Source organism: Sphaeramia orbicularis, chromosome 13 (assembly GCF_902148855.1).
Source record: "Sphaeramia orbicularis chromosome 13, fSphaOr1.1, whole genome shotgun sequence".
NCBI classification, from domain to species: Eukaryota; Metazoa; Chordata; class Actinopteri; order Kurtiformes; family Apogonidae; genus Sphaeramia; species Sphaeramia orbicularis.
The window spans coordinates 47655884-47678859 of record NC_043969.1 but is presented as its reverse complement, the minus strand read 5'-3'; the positions used below and the strand labels follow the sequence as shown (position 1 = coordinate 47678859).

The following is a 22976-nucleotide window of genomic DNA, read 5'->3' as shown; positions in this document are numbered from 1 at the left end:
AAAAGTGGATTTAATTAAATTATTAGTTTGTAAAAAGGGGTGGGAGTCTATAAGTTATACTTCTTCCCACTCCTTTTCCAGTGCAGAAAAATTTTGTTTGACCATGTTGTATGTTTCTTTGTTTTCCAATGATTCTGTGTGCTCGAAATAAAACTACACTACTACTACTACCACTACTACTGCTAAAAAAGTAAAATTACATTATAAAAATGTTTATATCTACAAGTTGTGTGGTTCAGAAAAATGTGAACATCAACAACCATGAAAAAACTGACATTCAGAAAAATAAGTGCAATTTTAACAGTATTCTGCCTCAGTTTATCATTTTCACATGTACATTCTATCTTACAGATCACAGTGGATCTATAAATACACAATACATTTAATAACACGCAGAATATTGGTCCAATTATACTTACTTCTCTTTAGCCATTTCATGTTATTCATATTTTTGGTGAAAGGATAGTTTATAAATGTAAACATTGTCATAATGTAATTTTAGTATTTTACATGTCCAACTGACTTCAGATCAAATGTGGCCCCTGAACTAAAAGGATTGTTAATATCTTCAGTGTAATTTTTGCATTTCATAAATTCATCTCATGGGCCAGATTGGAACCTTTGGCAGGCTGGTTTTGGTTCACGGGCCGCATGTTTAACATCTGTGCTCTAGGGTGTAAAGCATTTTAGTTCAGTGGCCATATATAGAACAATCGGATTTCAAGTGGGTCGAATCAGTAAAATAATAACATAATAACCTATAGATGTTGACAACTTTAAATCTTTACCCTAAAGGGGAGGCAAGGGGTGTTTTTGGTTTGATTTTTTGCTTTGTTTAACACTTTAGCAGCAAAGCTATTGGTTGAATTCATACCAAATTGGGTTTATAGATTGCCACTGACCCAAAATAGAGGTCATTACACTTTGGGAAAGGTAGGTCAAAGTGCAAATTTTTTATGATTTTTTTTTTAAAATCTTTCCATTCACTTATAATGGGTAAAACACATTCGAGGGGTGGGATTTATTGTGCCTGGCACCACTTGTTCTCTATGTTTTAGTTTAAAAAATGTTTATATTTACAAACTATCCTTTCACAAAAATAGTGAATAATCTAAACAACCATGAACCAGGTCTGGACAGGGTATAAATGGGTCGAAACAGCTTGACATTTCTTAAGAATTGGAATTTTACCAATATAATCCGTTCCTAAATGTTTTGTGTATTTGTAGATCCACTGTCATGTGTTAGTTGTAATGCACATGTGTAAATGAGAAGCTGAGGCAGGACGTTGTTGAAATTGCACAAAATTTTGGAGGTATTATTATTTTACTGGTCTGGCCCATTTGAAATCAAATTAGGTTGTATGTAGCCCCCAAAAGAAAATGAGTCTGATACCCATGACGTAAAGGAACTAGTCCACCATCAAAGTTTTGTTATTACGAAGTTTGGTGCCTCACATTTATTAATATTCAAACGCTTCCCTTAAGTTTTTGTAGTGAAGATGAATGAATACTGTAACTGAATTAACAGTCTGTACTGTAGTTTACATATTGTTGCCAAGGGTAACAAGTCATGTGAGAATCCATTTTTACATTTTAACTCGTAGACGTCACATGACTCGGTTCTCCACACCCCTGAGAGAACACACATGGACAGTTAAAGGTTCAATAAGATTTGTGTGTTCACTAGAAGTACGTGTTGGACATTTTGTGCTGTTAACTGGTCTTTGTTCTGCTCTTCTACAGCCACAACATCAGATCCACTATATGGACAAAAGTATTTGGACACTCATTTTAATATTCAGCTGTTTCTTTTCAAACAGGGATCTGGGATACAAAACAGTAATGACAAATGTCATAATATAGTTTTATATTGGAATAAATATCATTGCACCGAGGAAGAAAAATCTCCTGTTAAACTTTAAGGAAATAATGATGTTTATAAACTATATAGACAAAAATATTGGGACACATCAAAGCTACAGCTGTAAGATGTCCTGTTCATGAAGATTTGAGACAGAGTTGCACAATATATCGTTTGAGCATCATCATCGCAATGTACGTTTGCACAATAGTCACATCGCAGGTCCGGCAATTTAGGAGGTAAATTAACTGAACATGTTCTCTAATTTCAAGGGTACCTGACACATGCTGCACGTGTCAAACTACCAATCACAAATGTTTTTAATCAGTTTGGAGTGAGTCGCTGGTAACGACACTGAAAAATGAGCAACAAACAAGAGAAAATCACCATAAATAAAGACTCAGTGCCAAAAAGAAAAGCAACATCAGTTATCTGGAGTTATTTCTGCCACAAGAAGGATGAAACTGAAACATGCGTTCTGTGTTGACAATGTCTTATGCCTGTTGCCACAACGAGAGGAAACAACTAATTTGTTTGACCATTTACATTGGCGCCACACAGCCATTATATCCTCCTCAGTATTTTTTCATATCGCAATATATATCGCAGGGTTAAAAAAAAAATCGCAATGTCAGTTTTTTCCAATATTGTGCAGCCCTAATTTGAGATAAAAAGTGAGATGTGAAGAAAGTAGATGGTTAGTTGTGGTAGAAAAATGTTATTTCGAGTCAGAGCATGAAAATATTTTACAAATTTAAAGGGAGAACATTTCATGGATTTAAAAAAAAAATCAATGTTGAGGGAAATGAAGTAAAAACCGTCTCTGAGGCATTTTGGAAGTAAAGATAATTTAAACCAAACTAACCAATGCAATGATATTTATCCTAATATAAAACTATAATATGATATTTATCACTGTTTTGTTAGAAAAGAAACATCTGAATTCAACGTGTCCGCATACTTTTGTCCATATTAGTGCATTTTACCTTAGAAACGGGGTTACTAATGTCAACAACTGGCTTCCATCACAACATAAACTCCACAAAAATACAAATCTAACACCACCAAACTGTTCTCACACTGATCCCCAGTATTTCTAAATAATTATTAACATTTAGAGGAAGTGTTTTTATTTAGCAGATCTAAAATATAAGATTTAAATTTAAGCAGACAAGCCAGCGAACATTGGCTACTGAGCTAATGTTAACTAACAAATTAGCTAACAGTGGCTAATGTTCACTAGTGCTATTTACATCAATGAGAAATAATTAGTATTTTCTATTTCACCAGTGTTAAAACAAAAGATGGCATCACATTAATTATGTCTAGGGTACATTTTGCTTTGAAGTACTGGTGACAGGAGGTAGTGGTTTTCAGGTGTAGAACAGATTGTTTAACAGTACAGTTTGGACACTGATCCAAATCTTTTGTTACTGAACCTTTTGATAAACACTAACTGTGGAGTGAAAACAGACTCATCTCATGATAAAACCATGGTTTATTGTCATCTGGTGCCTTTGGGACTAAAAGACTCTTTTCTTTATCTTTTCAGTGTAATGTTCCTCAGTGTTAAAAATGAGCAGCTGACTAGTTTTAAAAGATGTGAATCTGTCCTTTACATGGATGAACTTTATTTTTACATCACTCCTCTGTATGAATGATCTCTGACTGTTTCCTGACAACCACCACAAATGTTTCATTATTTATTAAACTGATGCAGCAGATCATCGGTGTAAAGGATGATACAACACGCTCACAGAAATGAAAGAAACACTTTGAAACAAGTTTGAGGTGGACATCTGCTAGTACTGAAGTCACTGGTCATTGAATTTACAAAAGCCTTGTTTTTGTCTGGAAGTGTTTTGTGTCATTTACTTATAATACACTCGCCAGTTTGGGAAAAGAAGTTTCCTTGAGTTTTCTGTGTTCATGAAGAGCTGAGAAAACAGAATGTCTCACTCAGCAATCTTACAGCAATGACAACTTTGTGACTGTTAAATTAATATTAACATTTTACTGAAATTTAAAGGTGCAGTGTGTAATTTTGTTGGTGGCAATTTGGAAGTTCGCCAATAGATGTCCCTAAATATGACACTGAGCCGTTATATACAGGGTGACACAAAAAAACGGGAACTTTTTAACAATCCAATAAAACCAAGAGTGATGGAAGAAAAATATTTTATTCATAGTAATTGAAACCTTAAAACATGCCATTTAAGAAACAATGATGGAATTTTCATTTTTTACAAATTACTTCCTGTAGATGGCGTCCTCCTGTACGAATGCATTCTTGAAATCTGCTGTTGAGATTCCTCATTGACCGCTGCAACATCTCAGCTATTAAGCTGTGCTATATAAAGTTATTAATCCAACATTTTATTGCGTGTTTTGATGGAACAGCACCATGACGTCCTAAGTTGTAAAAATGTCGGAACTCCCTCTGCGCAGCTGTCAAACTATCACCATTTTTATAAAACATTTTTATGGCTAACGCATGCTGTTGCCCGTTCCACTGATCCGTGGTTACTAAAAAGGGGGTGTGTTTACTTGCTCAAGGTCACTGTCTCGCAGTGCTGCTACTTGCTCATGTCTGCCAATACGCACTTCAAAAATTCCCGTTTTTTTGGGTCACCCTGTATTATTGAAGTTATTCGATTTTTTTGTTTGTTTTGTTTTTATTTTTTCAGTTTTAATTTGACCTCTGGTGGTCATTGAACTCACCATTGTGTCAGTCTCCATCAACATTACTTATGTTTTTCTCAGAATACTGTTTTTATATCACTGTCTGGTAGGCCTCAAACTACAGTTGCGGAAAAAATTATTAGACCATAAAAAGTCATCAAAAATAATGGTTATGCAATCCAGTCCTAACTCCTGTGTGTATCATGTGTCCAAAACAGACAGAAAAGAAAACATGGAATGCCTAAAAGCACAGTTTTTGTCAGTACAATGCCATATATATTGATGCAAGAACTGAAGTGATTTTGGTTATTATCAAGAAAACATTAAATGGATAGATATCAGCTCTGAAATTAAACTACTGTGAGCTATTTTTGTTGTTATCATTATATTTGTCCAAACAAATGTACCTTTAGTTGGACCAGGCATTAAAATGAACAAGAAATTGAAGAAATCATGGGTGGTCTAAGAATTTTTTCCGCGACTGTACTGTGAAGGCGTTATGTCCGTCTTTGTCGTCATCTTCATTAGCAATTTCCTCAAACATCTTGTCCAACGAAACTACTGGTCAGATTCATTTCATTTTATACGTATCTTTCTTGGGACAATGTCTACGAAGTTTGGTCACAAATTTGAGATTTTTTTTTTTTTTAATTTTGAAGAATTTTTAAAATGCTTCAAATTTTCCTTTACTTCTAATGGTCCATATTTTGATGGTTTATAAAATGTAAATGGTTACAGATATGAATATAGTTACTATTGAGCACTGATAGGACGTCATATATGGACTTTCATTTGGGTTCGTAACCTTTGACCTTGAGTGACCTTGAAGTGTCAAACTCACTCTACATTTCAATAATCTCCGAAATTGCTGGTTGGATTCATTTGAAGTTTTATATGTAGCTTCCTTGAGACAATGTTGACAAAGTTTGTTCACAGTTTTGAGAAATTTCGATTTTTGACGAATTTTGTAAATGTTAAAAATGTGTGTTTCATTCTAATGGTCCATACTTGGATCACTGATAGAAGTCATATATGGACTTTGAATTAGTTGAGTTCTCTTTCAGTCAAAGTCCCGCCCACTTCTATTTTTAGATTGATCTGATACTTACAAACACAAACAAACACTTACATTTTACAAACTATCCAAACAAAAAAAATGTGAATAACCTGGAAAAAAAAAAGAAATTTCTGAAGAAAAATAAGAAGAAATAATAAGAAAAATCTGACTAATATTCTGCCTCAACTTATGATTTATACATGTGCATTACACATCAGATCTACCAAAACACAAAACAGGCAGAATATTGTTAAAATTGCACTTATTTTTCTTTAGACATTTCAGGTTGTTCATATTTGTTCAGGTTATTGACATTTTATCATTAAAGGATATCAGAATTTAATGTTCTTTGCAGTAAATCAAAGAGAAAAAATTGGTGTTGCCATTATTTAGAGGCATAATGTCATTATTTTTTTCCACATGAAACCAAGAAGAAAATTTGGAGTTATTTCTAGGTTATTATGCTATTATTTTCGAGTTTGATGCCCTTTACTGTTAATATCTTCTGCACTTTGCAAATTCATCCTGCGGGCCAGATTGGAACCTTTGGCGGGCCAGTTTTGGCCCCCGGGCCGCATATTTGACACCTGTGGTTTAGATGAAAAAAACTGAGATGGGAGAAGGGTCTAAGAGGCTTAAAAGGCAGAAATTAGATGTAATGATCCTGATTATATTTCCATGGATGAATATTAATAGATCCTCAGATTCTGAAGGATCTCCTGTGAAAATAAGAATCAGAGGTCCACCATGTTCCTGACGTAGATCTGAACACACTTCTTCTTCTTTCCTTTTTATGGCAGGTGGTGTTATCTGTTTAGATGTGAGTTATTGTCCCGTTGACTAAAAACACCAGAATGGACACAGTGAACACCAGTTGGAATGAAGGAAATCCACATATTTTTAATGAGGTGAGATTGATTGAAATACGCCATTAAACATGCACTGAACCATTAAGCACAATGTGTTCTAAGTTAAAGGATTTACAGCATAAAAATGTTCTTTCTGACTCAGTCCTGTGTAAGTCATGTGTAAAAATATAGAAAATAAAACATGATTCATGATAAACATAATCATGCAACTGAATAAGATAATGCAAAATAAGAATAGAGCAAATATGAAATTACAAAAACTGAAAAGTAAAATAAAAGATAGAATATAAAATTTTACAAAAAGTAAAATAAGAATAGATCTAAAGTAGAAGAAAATAAAAACAGATATAAAATATGAATAGACACAATATTAACCTGTTTTTAATCAGAAGGAGAAAGTTCAATGTACACTATATGGACAAAAGTATGTGGACACGTTGAATTCAGGTGTTTGTTTTGTAACAGGGGTCTGGGATAAAAAACAATAACGATAAATATCATAATATAGTTTTATATTGGGATATCATTGCATTGGTTAGTTTGATTTAAATTATCTTTGCTTCCGAAATGCCTCGGAGATGGTTTTTACTTAATTTCTCTCAACAGTGATTTTCTTTCTCATCCCTGTCTATGTTTTTGAATATTCTACCTCTAAATTTCTAAAACATTTTTCATGTTCTGACTAAATAATCATTTTCCACCACAACTAACCATCTACTTTCTTTACATCTTACTGCTGTGACCATGATGTGTCCCAATGTTTTTGTCCATATAGTTTATAAACATTAATATTTCCATTAAAAGAAAAAAAAACAACAGTATTATGGTATCTGTCATTATTGTTTTGTAAGAAATACCTGAATTCAATGTGTCCCAATACTTTTGTCCATATAGTGCAGGGCTGTTCAGCTCATTTTAGTTCAGGGGTCATATTCAGCCCAATATGATCTCAGGTGGACCAGACCAATAAATAATAAATAGTGGGAAAAAGTAAAATTACATTATGAAAAGTTTACATCTATAAAGTTTCCTTAAAAATGTGAATAACTTGAACAACCTGAAATTTCTTAAGGAAAATAAGTGCAATTTTAACAATGCAACAGTGCGATTTAATAGTATGATATTATGCCTCAGTTTATCATTTACACATGTATATTACAACTTATAGATCACATTGGATCTACAAATACACAAAACATTTAGAATCAAACAGAATATTGGTACAATTGCACTTATTTTTCTTAACACATTTCAGGTTGTTCATATTTTTTCAGGTTGTTCACATATTTTGTGAAACGATTGTTTACAAATGTAAACTTTTTCATGTAATTTTATTTTCTTACACGAAAGCAAAGAAAAATTTGAGGATGTCATTATTTATAGATTATTATGATAGTATTTTACTGGTCTGATCCACTGCAGATCCTATTGGTCTGTATGTGGAACCTGAACTAAAATGAGTTTGACTCCACTGATAGTTAATATCTTCAATGTAATTTTTTCATTAGCTTACCGGCTGACAGACCGTAAGCTACTGTCGTCATGCGGCATCCGGCGTCATCTGTCGTCTGTCGTCCGTTACAAAAATTTCAATCGTCTTGTTCTCCAAAACTACAATTCCAATTGATTTCAAACTTGGTATACGGCTTCTTTATGATGATGTCAGCAAAAGTTAGTGAAATTATTTGGATCCAGATCTGATTCTGGATTTGGTGTAGCTTTGAAAAATGTCCCCATTGTAAGAGATAGGAAGTGGATGGATGCAATAACTCAGTAAATATAAATGATATCCAGTGTAAATGTCTCCAGTCCAGCCCTGATGGGGAGATGACCAAAACATAATGACCACATGCTGATCAGGATCTTCTTCTGGATTCGGGAACTTACGGAAAATTTAACATGGGCTCTTATGGAGAAAAAATTTCAGTCATCTTTTTCTCCCAAACTCCAGTTTTGATTGACTTCAAACTTGGTATACAGCTTCTGTATGAGGATGTCAACACAAGGTACTGAAATTATTTCAATCCAGATCTGATTCTGGATTTGGTGCGACTTTGAAACATTTTCCCATTATAAGAGATAGGAAGTGGATTGATCCAATAAATCAGTATCAATGATATCAAGTTGGAATTTAAATTTTTTACAGATCTGATTGGAATATGACCAAAACATGGGCTATTTCTGTAATATAATAAATACACAGAACTGGGTGATAATAAATGGCATCTGGATACATTTCCCAAAGCTTTTCTTTTTACCGGTAAGCTACAGGGCCACTGGTCCTATTTTTTCACAAATTCATCCATGGGCCAGATTGGACCTTTCGGCAGGCCGGTTTTGGCCCACCGGCCGTATGTTTTCAGGTCATGTTCAGATAAATGAAAAGTCTCCTTCAGTTCCATCCTACCTCTGTTCATGCCTTGGTTGAAAAAATGAAAATGAAAAGTGGATGTGAAGGGTTAGATGAAACAAAACCACTTCAGAGGATGTCACAGTGGGCTGGTGGCGGTGAGCAGCACTGTGAGCACGCTCAGTCTCAGAAGAAATGATGGCGAGTAGCTTCCTGCTGCCCTTGAGGTACAGTGATCAGGTAACAACAGAGGAGACCGAGCCGGCTGAGACAGCGGCATTTCCTTGTCTAATGGTGACGATGAGGAGGCGGAGCAAACGGGACGGTCCCCGAGCTGGTTCCTGTGGCTGTGGACCCAGCGGCTGATGTACAGGATACGAGTACAGCTGCAATCCCACGCATTTCCTGACAGATAAACCACACCGAGGCTCCTCAAAGGCTCCAGGGTCCCGTCCTGAATTGTCCGGAGCCGGTTGGACGTTAAATTCAGCTTCTGGAGTTTGGTGAGGCCTCGGAAGACGTCAGGTGGGAGGTGATCCAGTTGGTTCCCCTCCACGTTGAGTTCCGTTAGGTTCGACAGCCAGGCGAAGATCTTATGGTGTAAACTTTGTAGGTTGTTGTTCTTCAGTGTGAGTCTGCGGAGGTGACCGACGGCGTGGAAGGTCATGGGTGGGATGTGGAGGAGCCGGTTGAAGCTGAGGTTGAGCTCCTTAAGGCGGGTCAGCTCCAAAAAGTCATCCCCCGACAGCTGCGACAGGTGGTTGTTGTGTAAATGTAGCATCGTTAGCACCTGTAGGTCCTTGAACAGACCCGTGGGAAGTTGGCTCAGGTGGTTTCCATCCAGTTTCAACTCTTTCAGACTGATGAGGTCTTTGAACTGGTCTGAATGTAGAGACCAGAGGCGGTTGCTGGACAGACCCAGAGAACGAAGCCCCCTCAAGCCGTGGAGTGAAGACGGATGAAGAGACTCAATGCGGTTGTGGTTGAGGTGTAGCTTCTTCAGGTCCTTCATCTGGTCCAGAAGTCCTTTTGGGAGGTGGGTCAGATTGTTTCTGTCCAGGTCCAGGTTCTGCAGTGACCTGAGCTCGATGAACAGGCCTGGATGGAGCTCCTGGATGCGGTTGGCCGACAGTTGCAGCTCATTGAGCCGGGACAGTGAGTCGAATACCCCAGCCGGTACCTCAGAGATCTGGTTACTGTCCAGGTCCAGCTCCTTCAGATTGGTCAAGTCCCTGAACACGTCTGGAGGTAAAGATCTCAGCTTGTTCTTGTACAATTCAAGGAACTCGAGGCTGGCCAGGCCGTTGAAGATCTTCGAGGGAAGCGACTCTATGAGGTTGTAACTCAGATCCAGCTCTCGGAGCGAGGTCAGGCCTCTCAGCGAACCTTCAGACAGAACCTTCAGCTGGTTGTTCTGCAGGTCTAGATGGTCCAGAAGCTTCATGGAGGAGAGGCAGTTGTCTGGAAGGCTGTGGAGGCTGTTCCTCTGCAGATACAACCTCCTCAGCTGGTTCACATCCCTGAATGCCTCAGCTGGAAACACCACCATCAGGTTTCCATTCAGGTTGAGCTCTTTTAGGCCCAGTGCTCCTCTAAAACTCGACCCACCGACACTCATCATCTTGTTTTGGGACAGATCCAGTTTTTCTAAGGCGGTGCTTCCATCAAACACACCGTCCTCTATCTCTGTTATATTATTATGGCTGAGGTAAAGGTCTTTCAACATCAAAGCTCCTTTTAATCCACCAACCGTCAACCTCTGAACCTGGTTAAAGTTCAGAAACAGCATCTTCAGATTAGCTAGTCCACTGAGGAATCCGGTTGGCAGGTGTTCGATGTGGTTCTCGCTCAGGTCCAGTAAAATGAGATGGGGACAGGATCGGAACTGACCCGGGTGTAGAGACTGGAGGCCATTGTTGCGTAGGAGGAGCCTAGTGAGTTCAGTCATGTTCGGTAACGGTTTGGACGATAAGAAGAGACTGAGGTTATTCTTAGTCAAGTCCAGAACCTGTAGAACCCAAGAAGAAGGAAAGAAAAGGTTATTATGTTGAACGTTTTAGAGCAAGTCATGATTTAATTAACCCATAAAGACCCAAACGTCCACCATCGACCAAAACCATCTACTGATCTAAACTGTTTAATACCTGTTGATCCACTAATCCTATTAATCCATGTAAATAATTGATGTAAAATACAGTTCTTCATTTTTTCATGGTCATCAGATATGACCCATTTGGACGTTCAGAGGTTCCATAGTTACCATGGAAACACTGTCATCTTCCACAACATTGATTCACCAGTAAAACCCATGGAGTTGGATCAATGGAAACACTGGGTTTATGTTCAGTTAATGATATCTTTGCTGAAAAAGTCCCTTTTTCTTCAGTTTTCTCTGTTTCTGATATAATAACCCTCAACTTTAATCTGATCGACGTCTGTGTAAAAGAAATGGTGGATCATTTGGTTCCATCTCTGTCCCGGCTCTGTAACGCCTCTGGAGGTAGAAACGGAGCCCTGATAAAGGTGGAATCATGATTCCAGAACACTATGGAAAAGGAACGCCTCTCATTCCATAACCAAGGTGTAACGTTTTGATGACGTATTGCGTACGTGACCCCCGCACCATGGGGATTTAAAAATGAGTGTGGGCTGTGTACAGTAAACAAACATATTAATGCGACCAGAATAATGTTGAACTTGGGAGACACCGAGATCTGCCAGCTGTTGTCAGTTCAAGCGGACGACTCTATCCATGCTAATATTTGTGGAACGGTGAAAGACTCTGCACGTGGTATTTTTGATGTGCAAGTTACATGTTAAACTATACACTGCATCACCGCTCCTTTGATTCTGGAACACAGGTCCGCTGTGTAGAAGTCCAGCCTGTCTCACCTCTGCTACTCCTTTGTCTTGGCTGTGGAAATCGGTGAATGGTGGAAAAAAGGTGGGATCCCCATCTCACCTTTTTTCCGGGTTCTCTGTGTAAAAGTGGCTTACATCTCTAACCTGCTGATGAACCCTCACCTGTAGACGCTCCATCCCCTGACTTGGTATCTGCTGGATGTTGTTGTACGATGCGTACAGCTTCTGGGTGCCCTCTGGCAGATCGGGGATCCGGTCCAGTCCTTTACCCTGACACTCGACGTCGCTGGAACCGCTGGAGCATTGACAGGGCAGAGGGCAAAGGTCAGACGGCCTCAGCAGGACGCTGAGGCAGGACAGGGTTAACGCCGCCAGCATGGTCTGGAACAGCTGAGAACTGACACCAAACACAGCGAATATTAACTCTTTAATGCACAGGTAGTAAACATACGGCCCGTGGGCCACAACCGGTCCAGCAAAGGGTCTGATCCGGTCTGTGGGATGAATTTTGTGATATGCAAAAATTACACTGAAGATAGTAACAATCCTTTTGGTTCAGGTTCCACATTCAGCCCAATTCGATCTGAAGTGGATCAGACCAGTAAAATACTATCCTAACAATCTATAAATAACAACAACTCCACATTCTTCTCTTTGTTTTAATATTAACAAAATTAAAATTACATGAAAAGTTTACATTTACAAACTGTCCTTTCTCAAAAATTAGAATAACCTGAACAAATATGAACAACCAGGAATGTCTTAAGAAAAGTAATTGCGTGTTTTGTAGCTTTAATTTCAGATTATACTTAAAAAACATAATATGATGTAAATAATGATATAAAAACATAACAAATAGCACCATAAAAAACATCATATAAGATAAAAAACACATCATCATATGAATAAAAACATGAAAACCTAATATAAACAACATAAAAATATAACATAATATAAAACATAACATAATTTTCCTTGAAATATATAAAGCTTTTCACTTTTCTCTTTTAAATGAAGTTACATCGATCTCAGTTTTAGCACAAATTCATCTTTAAAAAAAACTCCTGGATTATTTTTCTTTTGTTCTGTTTTTATGTTCATGAAAGTATTAAAAATGTACAATATTGTTTAACTGCAGGAAATCTGAAGAAATACAATAAAACTACGATTTCTCTCATTTGCTTTGGTTTAAGAACAAAGATCAAATGATGACAAATCAAATGTATATTCTCACATTGTTTTGTTTTGTGTGATTTGTAGCTTTATGTTCCAATTATTCTACATATGAATGGAGTATTAATATTCCTTATCTGATGATTCCTGTCGATGAAAAGACTTCAGTCAGACAGGAAATGCAAATGTTGTTCCACCTTTTCTGATATAATTCATATTTAACTGTAAACTCATCAAACATTGAACAGTTTCACAGACTTTTTTTTCTTCTGAATTAACCTTAAGGTTTCAGTTTTTCCCAATAATTAAATACTTTCTTTGTTGATAATTTCTGTCAAATGTGAACTCACCACTGATGACCTGTTTCGCTGCTGCTGGTTTTACAGAGAACAGAGGAAGGTGTGGTTATGAAGTGACTGAATACAGACGCTTTCTGGTCAGTGTTTCACACAGGTCTGAAACTGTTATGACGAAATGCACGGAGCAGCTTCTGCAGAGTTTACAGACAATGAAAAGTCCCTGAACTAACCACAACGATGTAAAGAACATGAACAGATGTAGGTTACAGACGTTAAACTCAGCACGAAGACACAAGGTTAAAATGCACTATATTGACAAAAGTATGTGGACACGTTGAATTCAGGTGTTTCTTTTCTGACAGGGTTCTGGGATACAAAACAATAATGACTAATGTCAGAATATAGTTTTATATTAGGATAAATATCATTGCATTTCATTGGTTAGTTTGGTTTAAATTGTTATCTTTGTTTTCAAAATGCCTCAGAAATGGTTTTTACTTAATTTCCTTCAACAGTGATTTTTTTTTTTTTTTTTTGTAAATCGATGGCTATAGTTTTAAATGTTCTACCTCCAAATTTCTAAAATATTTTTTATGCTCTGGCTGTAAATAAGAATTTCCTACCATAACTTGATGTTTCTAAACTATATGGACAAAAGTATTGGGACACATCATGTCTACAGCTGTAAAATGTCCTGTTCATGATGATTTGAGATAAAAAAAAAAAAAATTATAATAATAATAAATAAATAAGAACATCAATATTTCCTTAAAGTTCAATGGTAGATGTTTCTTCCTAAATGAGTTTTGGTAGAAAATTATTATTTACAGTCAGAGCATGAAAAATATTTTTGAACATATTGTAGAAAATTTAAAATCATAGTCATGGATAAAAAAAAAAAAAAAAATCAATGTTGAGAGAAAGGTGGTAAAAACCGTCTCTGAGGCATTTTGGAAGCAAAGATAACAATTTAAACCAAACTAACCAATGCAATGATATTTATCCCAATATAAAACCGTAATCTAACATTAGTCATTATTGTTTTGTATCCCAGACCCCTGTTAGAAAAGAAACACCTGAATTCAATGTGTCCACATACTTTTGTCCATATAGTGTATTTATTTTGTTAATGGAAACTATTTGCAACTGTTTTCATGGGTCAAGAAATAAACCTATAAATATATAAAGAGGATAATAATAATACTAATACTAATAATAATACTAATAATACTACTACTACTACTAATAATAATAATAATAAAGAGGATATTCAGTGGTTTTACTGTCAGTTTACAGAGGAATAAAGTCAGTTGAACATGGGGTCACCTGAGTTGTGGTCCATATTTTGACGGTTTATAACATGTAAATGGTTACAGATATCTGTATAGTTCCTGTTGATCACTGATAGAAGTCATATATTTATATGGACTTTAATTTAAATTAGTAGAGTTCTCCTCCAGTGAAAGTACCGCCCACTTCTACTGGGAGATTGATCTACTGCATCCAGACCACAGGACTCTGATATAGAACAGAATCTGACTACCTCACATATTCAGCTGGTATTGATTATTGATAGAACATGACGCTGACATTCAGGGACACTGGACCTATTTTTCATTATTTGTACATTTAAATTTGTTCATCAGTTGGATTTTACACTTTATCAGTCATAACCTGCCTGTTTCATCCTCTTTTTTTTTCTTTTTTTTTTAAATTTAGTGTTTGACAAACATTGTGACGGGGTAACAAAAAAAAAAAAAAACAAGACATCTGGCATACAAGTTCATGGACACCAGACAAGACAGAATAGTTCATAGACATTAAGTAAAATAAGGATGGGTACAAACAGAGGGTTATTTATAGGTGAGTTTGTGTGTGTGTGTGTGTGTGTGTGTGCGTGTGCGTGTATGTGTGTGTGTGTGTGTGTGTGTGTGTGTGTTTGTGTGTGTGTGTATATGTATGATTATTTCTGATTATTGTGTGCAGGTTGGGCATATTCAGGTGGAGACAGAAGAGGGAATGAAAATAAAATTGACAGTCTGAGTAAAAACCTCAAAACATGTGAGTATTCAAAAGAAGAAATCCGTAAAAGGTTTTAAATAATAGTACATAAAGAAGATTAAGGGGAAAAAAAGAAAGGAAAAAGGAAAAAAAAATCACCCTTTACTCTCCTCGTCTCATTGTCTTTCCTAGTGTTTTCCATGTGTTTCCTCTTAAATCCTGTACATGAAGAGATCTGATCCAGGATCTGGCTCCGATCTGACGCCTTGGCTGCCAGCTCTGCAGCGCGTCCAGCTGGACGTCCACGGGCCTGGACAGTAGGTCAGGCTGCCTCTAATCCTTTCCAGATTACAGTTCAGACCGAAGTGTGGGGGATTGGCAAAGACGAGGCTTCAACAGTCGATCTGCCAATTAAAACCGCCTGGTACGGGGTCGAAGTGACAACCAGGATGGGATTTTACAGCTTCACAAGGACGACGTTAAAGAAGATTCACTTCCAAAACAACACATATGGTCAAGTATGGCTACTGAGAAATGTTCACTAATTAAAAATGTCCTTAACCCTTAAAGACCCAAACAGCCACTGACGACCAAAACCATCTACTGATCTGAACTGTTTCATACCTGTTGATCCACTAATTCTATCAATACATGGAAATAATTGGTGTAAAACACAGTTCTTCATCTTTTCATGGTCATCAGATATGACCCATTTGGACGTTCAGAGGCTCTGCAGTTACCATGGAAACACTGTCATCTTCTACAACATTGATTCACCAGTAAAACCCATGGAGTTAGATCAATGACAGTGGATGGAAACACTGGGTTTATGTTCAGGTAATGAGAGATTTTGCAGAAAAATATGATTTTTTTTCTTCTTTTTTTTTGTAAAATAATAGCCTTTGAATTTATTCTTGAGTTTTCATGCACATCCACATGACCAATAAATTAAATATAGGGTTTTATGATTTATGAAAAATGCGAAATACAGAGGATAGTATTATTATAAACCAATGTACTGGATTATAGAAATATGAAGTGAATTTATATTTACTGTTTTAATGTATTTATGACTGTATAATTGTAATTTAATGTAATCTAATCTAATATAATGTAATGTGATCTAATTAAATTAATCTAATCTAACGCTAATCTAATGCTAATATGGTGTTATATAATCTAATGTAATCTAATTCAATCTAATACAAATATAATGTGACATAATTTAATGTAATCTAATTTAACCTAATCTAATGCTAATCTAATGTAATGTAATGTAATCTAATATAGTATAATGTAATCTAATGCTAATATAACGTAATGTAATCTGATTTAATCTAACCTATCTAATGCTAATATAATCTTATATAATCTAATGTAATGTAGTGTAATCTAATCTAATCTAATCTAATCTGAAATTGTATTTAAAAAGAAAAAAATAACATCCACTCTTCTTTTTTATATTAAATAATAAAAGTATTAAATTTCAGTGTGATTATTGTTTTGCTATTGTTGTTGTTATTGTTGTTGTTGTTGTTGTAAATCAGTACTTTTGGTCCACATTTGTCACCAGAGCCCACTTAATAGAGTAGAGGAGTAGAAAATGCAGATATTTATATTAAACTGGATAGAATAAATGCAAAACGTGTGTCAGTAAATTAAACATTCAGGTAACCCGCAGATACCTGCGTACTTTTAGGGTTTCCTGGAGTGTTGACGGGGTGTACGTGCGTTCATCACATCTTCTGTATGAGCTCATGTCGGTTGATCCACAGGGTCATCATGAACCTGAGGCCTGATTGATCAGTGCTGACGTGTTCAGAACTACAAAAATCACTAACTGTTGTTCACACTCACAGGCTGAAAAGCAGCAGTGCCCTTGCCATTAAAAGTATTGACGATTCCACATCCACATATGTGGTTGTTGTTTTTCTTTTTAACCTGTAAAGACCCGATCATCCATCAGCAGCCAGAACCATCTACTGATATATAATGTTTAATACCTGTCGATCCACTAATCCTATCAATACATGTAAATAATTGGTGTAAAATACAGTTTATCATCTTTTCATGGTCATCAGATATGACCCATTTGGACGTTCAGAGGCTCTGTAGTTACCGTGGAAACACCATCATCTTCTACAACAGTAATTCACCAATAAACCTCATAAAGTTGGATCAATGACAGTGAGTGGAAATGCTTGTTTTATGTTCAGTTAATGATAAATTTGACTGAAAAACTCACTTTTTCTGCAGTTTTTTCTGTTTTTGATGTAATAACCCTAATTTTAATCTAAGCTTTTATGAACATTGACATAATCTGTAAATTAAATATAAGAAAATACAAGATTTATACTGATAAAATACAAAATACAGAGGATAATACTGTAAATAAATGGGGATAAATCACTTAAGAAAGGTTAGATATAGAGAAATTTTCATCTGGGAGCTGACATAAAAGCAGCGCGGGGTCTTTATGGGTTAATTGCCTTATCCACAGCTGACCGGATGGGGATGTGTCCTCTGTAACACTGTGTTCAGTTCAGCTGCTGTTCTTTTCCAACATTGATCGTGTGGATGTTCACTCCTGCTCGCTGAAGGTTGGTCTGCAGCCTGGGTTTTCTCTGAGGGATGACGGTGAGGAGCTGATCACCTGTTTGATCCGGGTTCAGGTCATTCAAGGAGGGAAGGATGAGGCCCTGGGTTCGGTCCAACAGGTCCAGGTCCGTCCAGGTAAGACTGGATCACCTGCACTCAGTGTTTAGTCCATGTTTTGTCCTGAACCCTTTCATGTATACTGGTCACTACAGTGGACAGCTATTCTACAGATGTTCTCTTGTATATTCATGGGTTTTGTTGTTTTAGTTGCATATCAGCCAACACAGTGGACACTTATGCACCATCCCATCCACTGCAATTCATACCATGACAAGAACTTTGCTGTTCTTGATAAACCTGATCTGCAGGAGTATGTTTTAAATCAATTACTAATTGTTATTAGACTGTAATTAACAGTTTTCTTAATCAAAAAGTTTATTTTTTTTGCACATTATCTCCATGAAGTGAGTAATAACTAGTATTAGAGTATGTTTAAATGTGTCATTATTTAAAGGTTATTATGATGTTATTTTACTTTAGATCACATTGGTCTGTATGTGGAACCTGAACTAAAATTAGTTTAACATCCTTGACTGTTAATATCTCCAGTTTAATTTTTTGCATTTGGGTGATTCTGTGAAACTGGGTACATTTTTGTACCAGGCACTTTTCCAGCTTTTTAGACCCAGTAATAGAAGAGAAATTTAGACATATTTCCCCCCAGAATTGGACCTAATGATGACCTCAGATAAATGCAAAAAAATTACACTCTTGCTCTGATCCCATAATAAATGAATTTTTAATCAAATGTTGGGGCCAAAAACAGGACCAAAAATGACACATGAAAAGTTACCTAGGTGTGAGAGCATTAGATCTGAAAACATGGCTGTAAATGGTCTTCTATAGACTATAAATAAAGACACTGTGTTAAATGTGTCGATCCTAGTGGTTTTTCTAATCCACACATGTGGGTTTTTCATGAATCTCAAGATCATTCCAGGTTTTGCATGTAACCCATCGTGTCCACTGGTGTTACATGCAGATCCTGCCCATGTAAACACAAATAAATCATGAGGGAGTTTGCAACAGTGGTCATTTTTGTGAAACATTCTGCCTTACATAATTAGTTTGATTCCCAAAATGTACCTGTGAGAGAATAAAAAGATATGTAAAAAAAAAAAAAAAAAAAAAAAGTAACATGTAATTTTCATGTCTTTTTGACTGTTACATACAGATTTTTGTATAAAAAACAATATAAAGAGATATAAAAATGTGTTGTATCTGAAAAATAGTTTCTCTTTTATCTCAGTAAATATTTATTTTTGAAATAGACCCAAAGTGCTTCCAAACTTGCTTCATAACATTCGTCTCCATCTGGTTTGAATTTTTAGCCCCATGTCCTGTTTTTAGGACCAGTTTCATAGAAGCACCATTTCACATATTCATCCCGGAGCCAGATTAGAACCTTTGGTGGGCCGGTTTTGGCCCACGAGCCGTATGTTTAACACCCCTGCCATAATGTGACCTCATGATGGTTACAGTCAGTTTATTGTTGTTTATTTTCAGTCTTTCAGTTTAGTTTTTGGTTTTATTTTAGTTTAACCTTATTTTACAAGGACATAAATAACAGAGCTGCAACAATAGATCAATTATTAGTCAACTATTAAATGAACCAACAGATATTTTTTATTATTGTTAATCAATTTGAGACATTTTTTAGAACGTAAAGCATCTAAATTGATACCAGCTTCTTAACTGTGAATATTTTGCTTTCTTTCCTCCTCTGTGACACTAAACTGAATATTATTGGATTGTAGCTCAAACGAGACAATTTAATAATTAAACATTCATTTATTACCCCGCCCCCCAAAGGGGAGGCAAGGGGTATTGTTTTTGGTTCGATTTGTTTGTTTGTTAACGCTTAAGCAGCAAAATGGTTAGTTACATTTATACCAAATTGGATTTATAGATTGCCAGTGACCCAGAATAGATGTCATTACATTTTGGGAAAGGAAGGTCAAAGTTCAAATTTTTTATAATTTTTTTTTTTTTTTTTTTTTTTACAATCTTCCCATTTACTTATAATGGGCTGAAAACCAGTGGAAGTTAAGATTTTGTTCATAGATTCTTTCCATTTCAACCAAATCACTGTTTTTACTGAATTCCTGCTGAATTTTCTGATGTTGGTGTGTTGTTGAAGGTTGATGTTGATGGTTTCTGACGTCTTTAACACACTTCAATACGATGCTTAATTTCATCACACAGAACCTGTCAACTGAGTATTCAGTCCATCATATTCCTGTTCAGACTGATAGAAAACATGCACCAAACACAAAGAGTCCTGAGCTCAGACCTGGCATTAATTACACCATGTGTTCAGATTTCTTAGGACAAGCTTTGAATTCAGGTCTGAACATGTGTGACTGTTTTGTATGTCGGTACTTCTGAAAAAGAACCTGTGAATATTCAGCCACCAGGGGGCGATAATTAACCTGCAGATTAGGAGAGAGAAACGGTCAGGTTCAAACTGCATGTGTTCCAGAAATTAGAGTTGTTGTTGTTGTTGTTGTTGTTGTTGTGTTTTTACTGGTTTTATACTGACCCAAATATGGGCTGAAGGCTTTTCTTTCTTTTTTTGTTTTTGACAGTAAAATTTGAATTAAACCAACAACTAAAATGTTAAACTTACTCCTCAAGTTGTCATCGTGAAGTGGGACAATGTATATGTTTTAAAATAATTTCATTAAATTTTCACCGATCCTTTTCATATGAATATATATTTTGATATTTAAGTTATATTTACAATTAAGCTGGAGAAAAAAGAAAAAATAGGATTTAAATCTGGAAAAATATTGTGAACTAATATGACTAAAGCTGAAAAAAGTAAAACTCGAAAAATCGGACAATAAACTAAAAACATATCAAACAGAAAAAATATGATTTGAAGATGAAAAATATGAATATATATATATATATATGTGTGTGTGTGTGTGTGTGTGAAACGAATTCAGGAAACAAAAGTAACATTTTATTAATTCATTTACATTTTCTGAGGGGAAACAAAATTAAATTAAATTCTATTTAAAATAAGAAAACCAACAACTTTTCCTAATTTTATTTTTTTCTATTAAATAGCTTGAGGTACATCCTGGGCTCAAGATCAAAACCTAAAGTATTACATTTCATTCTGATAATTATTTTTTTGTTGTTGTAAATCAGTACTTTCTGTCCACATTTATTCCCACACTTTTCTCTGTGCGGTCCCGAGTATCGATGCTCCTGTTACTCTGGATCCTGACTTTTTGACCGGTCCGTGAACGCACCGTGAGGAGAGGGAGTCGCGCATACATGTGCGCGTGCGCAGCTCGGACGCAGCAGTCGGTTCGTCGGGATCCAGATCCGGTTCCTCTGCTCTGGACGTCCCTCCCTCCTCTCCTTCCTCTTTTCTCCGTCGGAGGGGATCCCGTCCTCGGTCTCCTTTTTTGTCTTAAATCGTCGGCGGAACCGGGAGGTGAATCCGGCTCCGGTTCACCACACGCGGCGCCACGACGAGCGCGAGCAGCTAAGGGCGGACTGGACCCGGAGGAAGAGCCGGAGAGCGGACTGGAGGCTGCACATCCGCCGCCTCACCACCGCAGTTTGTCATTGATTTATTTCCCGAGGCCCTGTCAGCTCCGGGGCGGCGGGGATGGTGTTAGGGGCGGCTCGGGGCTGCTTTTCCGTCGCGGTTCCTCAATGGGAGCCGCCGCTTTGACGTTTGTCACCCGGAGAATCCACCAGAGCTAGCAACAAGGAAAACAAAACTCCCCCCCCCCCCCGTGTCCTGAACTCAGCCCGGCGGTGGTCGCTGGGGTCCCCGGAGCCCACGGCTGGAACCCCCCGGTATTTTCCACCTCCTTCCCCCTCCTCCATGGTGGTGTTTTGTCCTCTGTCCGTGATGCCGCTGGAGGTTTGTTCCGTCTCGTTAAAGCCTCAGTCCGCCGTCATGGTGCGGTAGCGTCTGGGAAGGGTCGGGGAAAGTGAAAAGCTGAGTGGGGGGGGGGTCGGTTTGGGCTGTTGTTTTTCTCCTCAGCTGAGCCCGGGTCGGTACCGGCAGCAGACCGACATGAGGTGGATGTAACGGGGCTTTTATTTGGGTTTACTCCGGATCACCGTGTTGGGGATCCGTGCTGCCTTCACGGACTCTGACAATGAGGATTGTGTGAGAAGTGTTTTTTTTTTCTAACCCACGGAGCCTGGCGTGACTGTTAGCCGGGTTCGTTTTTCTTTAGGGAGGGAGGGGGGGTCTCAAAACAACCCCGCAGCCCATTTTGTTATTATTTTTTGATATTTTCTCGTGGACGGAGACGCAGCAGCAGCAGCACTCAGGGACCAGAATGTCTTTACGCACGGCACTGCCTGGGAACGAGCGGAACCCGGACCATGTAAGTAGACGTTTGTCACCTTCACCACCAGGGACAGGTTGTGTTTATTGTGCTTTTGAGGAAAAAATGACGATAATACGCATGTGTGGCTGTGAGATTAGTGTGCCATGTGCGAACAGCAGCTGCAATTAAGCAACACAGACGCGCTAATCTCCTCCTGGTTGATTTGGGACGGGGTGGAATTGGACACACAGGCTGATGGAGATGGAGGCTTGGCTGCAGTGTCATACCGGATGTACACATTTGCACATTTTTAATTTCAATCCCTGACCTACCCCCATCCTCCCCAGACTTCCACCTCTTCCAAACCCACCGGTGCCTCCAGTGCGCATGTTTGTCTTCCCTCAGCTGATCAATAATTAATGCATCTGATGCAAGGCCACCCAGACCTCTCCCCTCCACACCCAGCCAGCCCACCCTGCTGCACCCATCCCCTTCTGTTCCTTCCATCTCCTCACCTACGTCTGTCTACTTTCCCCCTTAAGAGTGGGCAGCAGCAGCGGATTGAAAATGTGCTGTGTCAGGCTAGTCCGGACGGTCCTGCTGATGTTTTTCTGCATCTGTGGAAACATCCAGGAGGACACACCGGACTCAGAGTTCACACACACAGATTCATAACCTACCTCTGTGTTGTTTCTCATGTTTCTAAGTATGTTTAGTTCCTTAAATTCAGCTCTCCAACCAGTGAGAGGTTGTACAGTGAATCAACTCAAGGGCATCTAGGTTACACTCATCCATCATCCAGCCTATGTTCTAGTGCGCTCACACTCTGCCTCTGTTCTGATTTTTAACCCCAAG

At 37.5% G+C, this 22976-nt stretch overlaps 1 protein-coding gene across 1 annotated transcript; it reads right to left on the bottom strand.

The window, feature by feature from the left end:
• Positions 1–8720: 8720 nt before the first annotated feature.
• LOC115431237 (insulin-like growth factor-binding protein complex acid labile subunit) lies at positions 8721–13230 on the bottom strand. Its single transcript, XM_030151469.1, has 3 exons — positions 13207–13230; positions 11846–12080; positions 8721–10829 (listed from the first exon to the last, which is right to left on the bottom strand). Exons 2-3 carry the CDS (start codon positions 12059–12061, stop codon positions 8961–8963), a joined length of 2085 nt encoding a protein of 694 aa, XP_030007329.1. The 5' UTR covers positions 12062–12080; positions 13207–13230; the 3' UTR covers positions 8721–8960.
• Between the last annotated feature and the right edge of the window lie 9746 nt (positions 13231–22976).

Excerpts from the sequence above, each read along its gene's own strand:
- LOC115431237 (XM_030151469.1), bottom strand. The coding sequence starts at position 12,061 with ATGCTGGCGGCGTTAACCCTGTCCTGCCTCAGCGTCCTGCTGAGGCCG. Across the intron at positions 10,830-11,845 it reads AGGGGATGGAGCGTCTACAG|GTTCTGGACTTGACTAAGAA; the intron begins GTGAGGGTTCAT and ends TGGGTTCTACAG.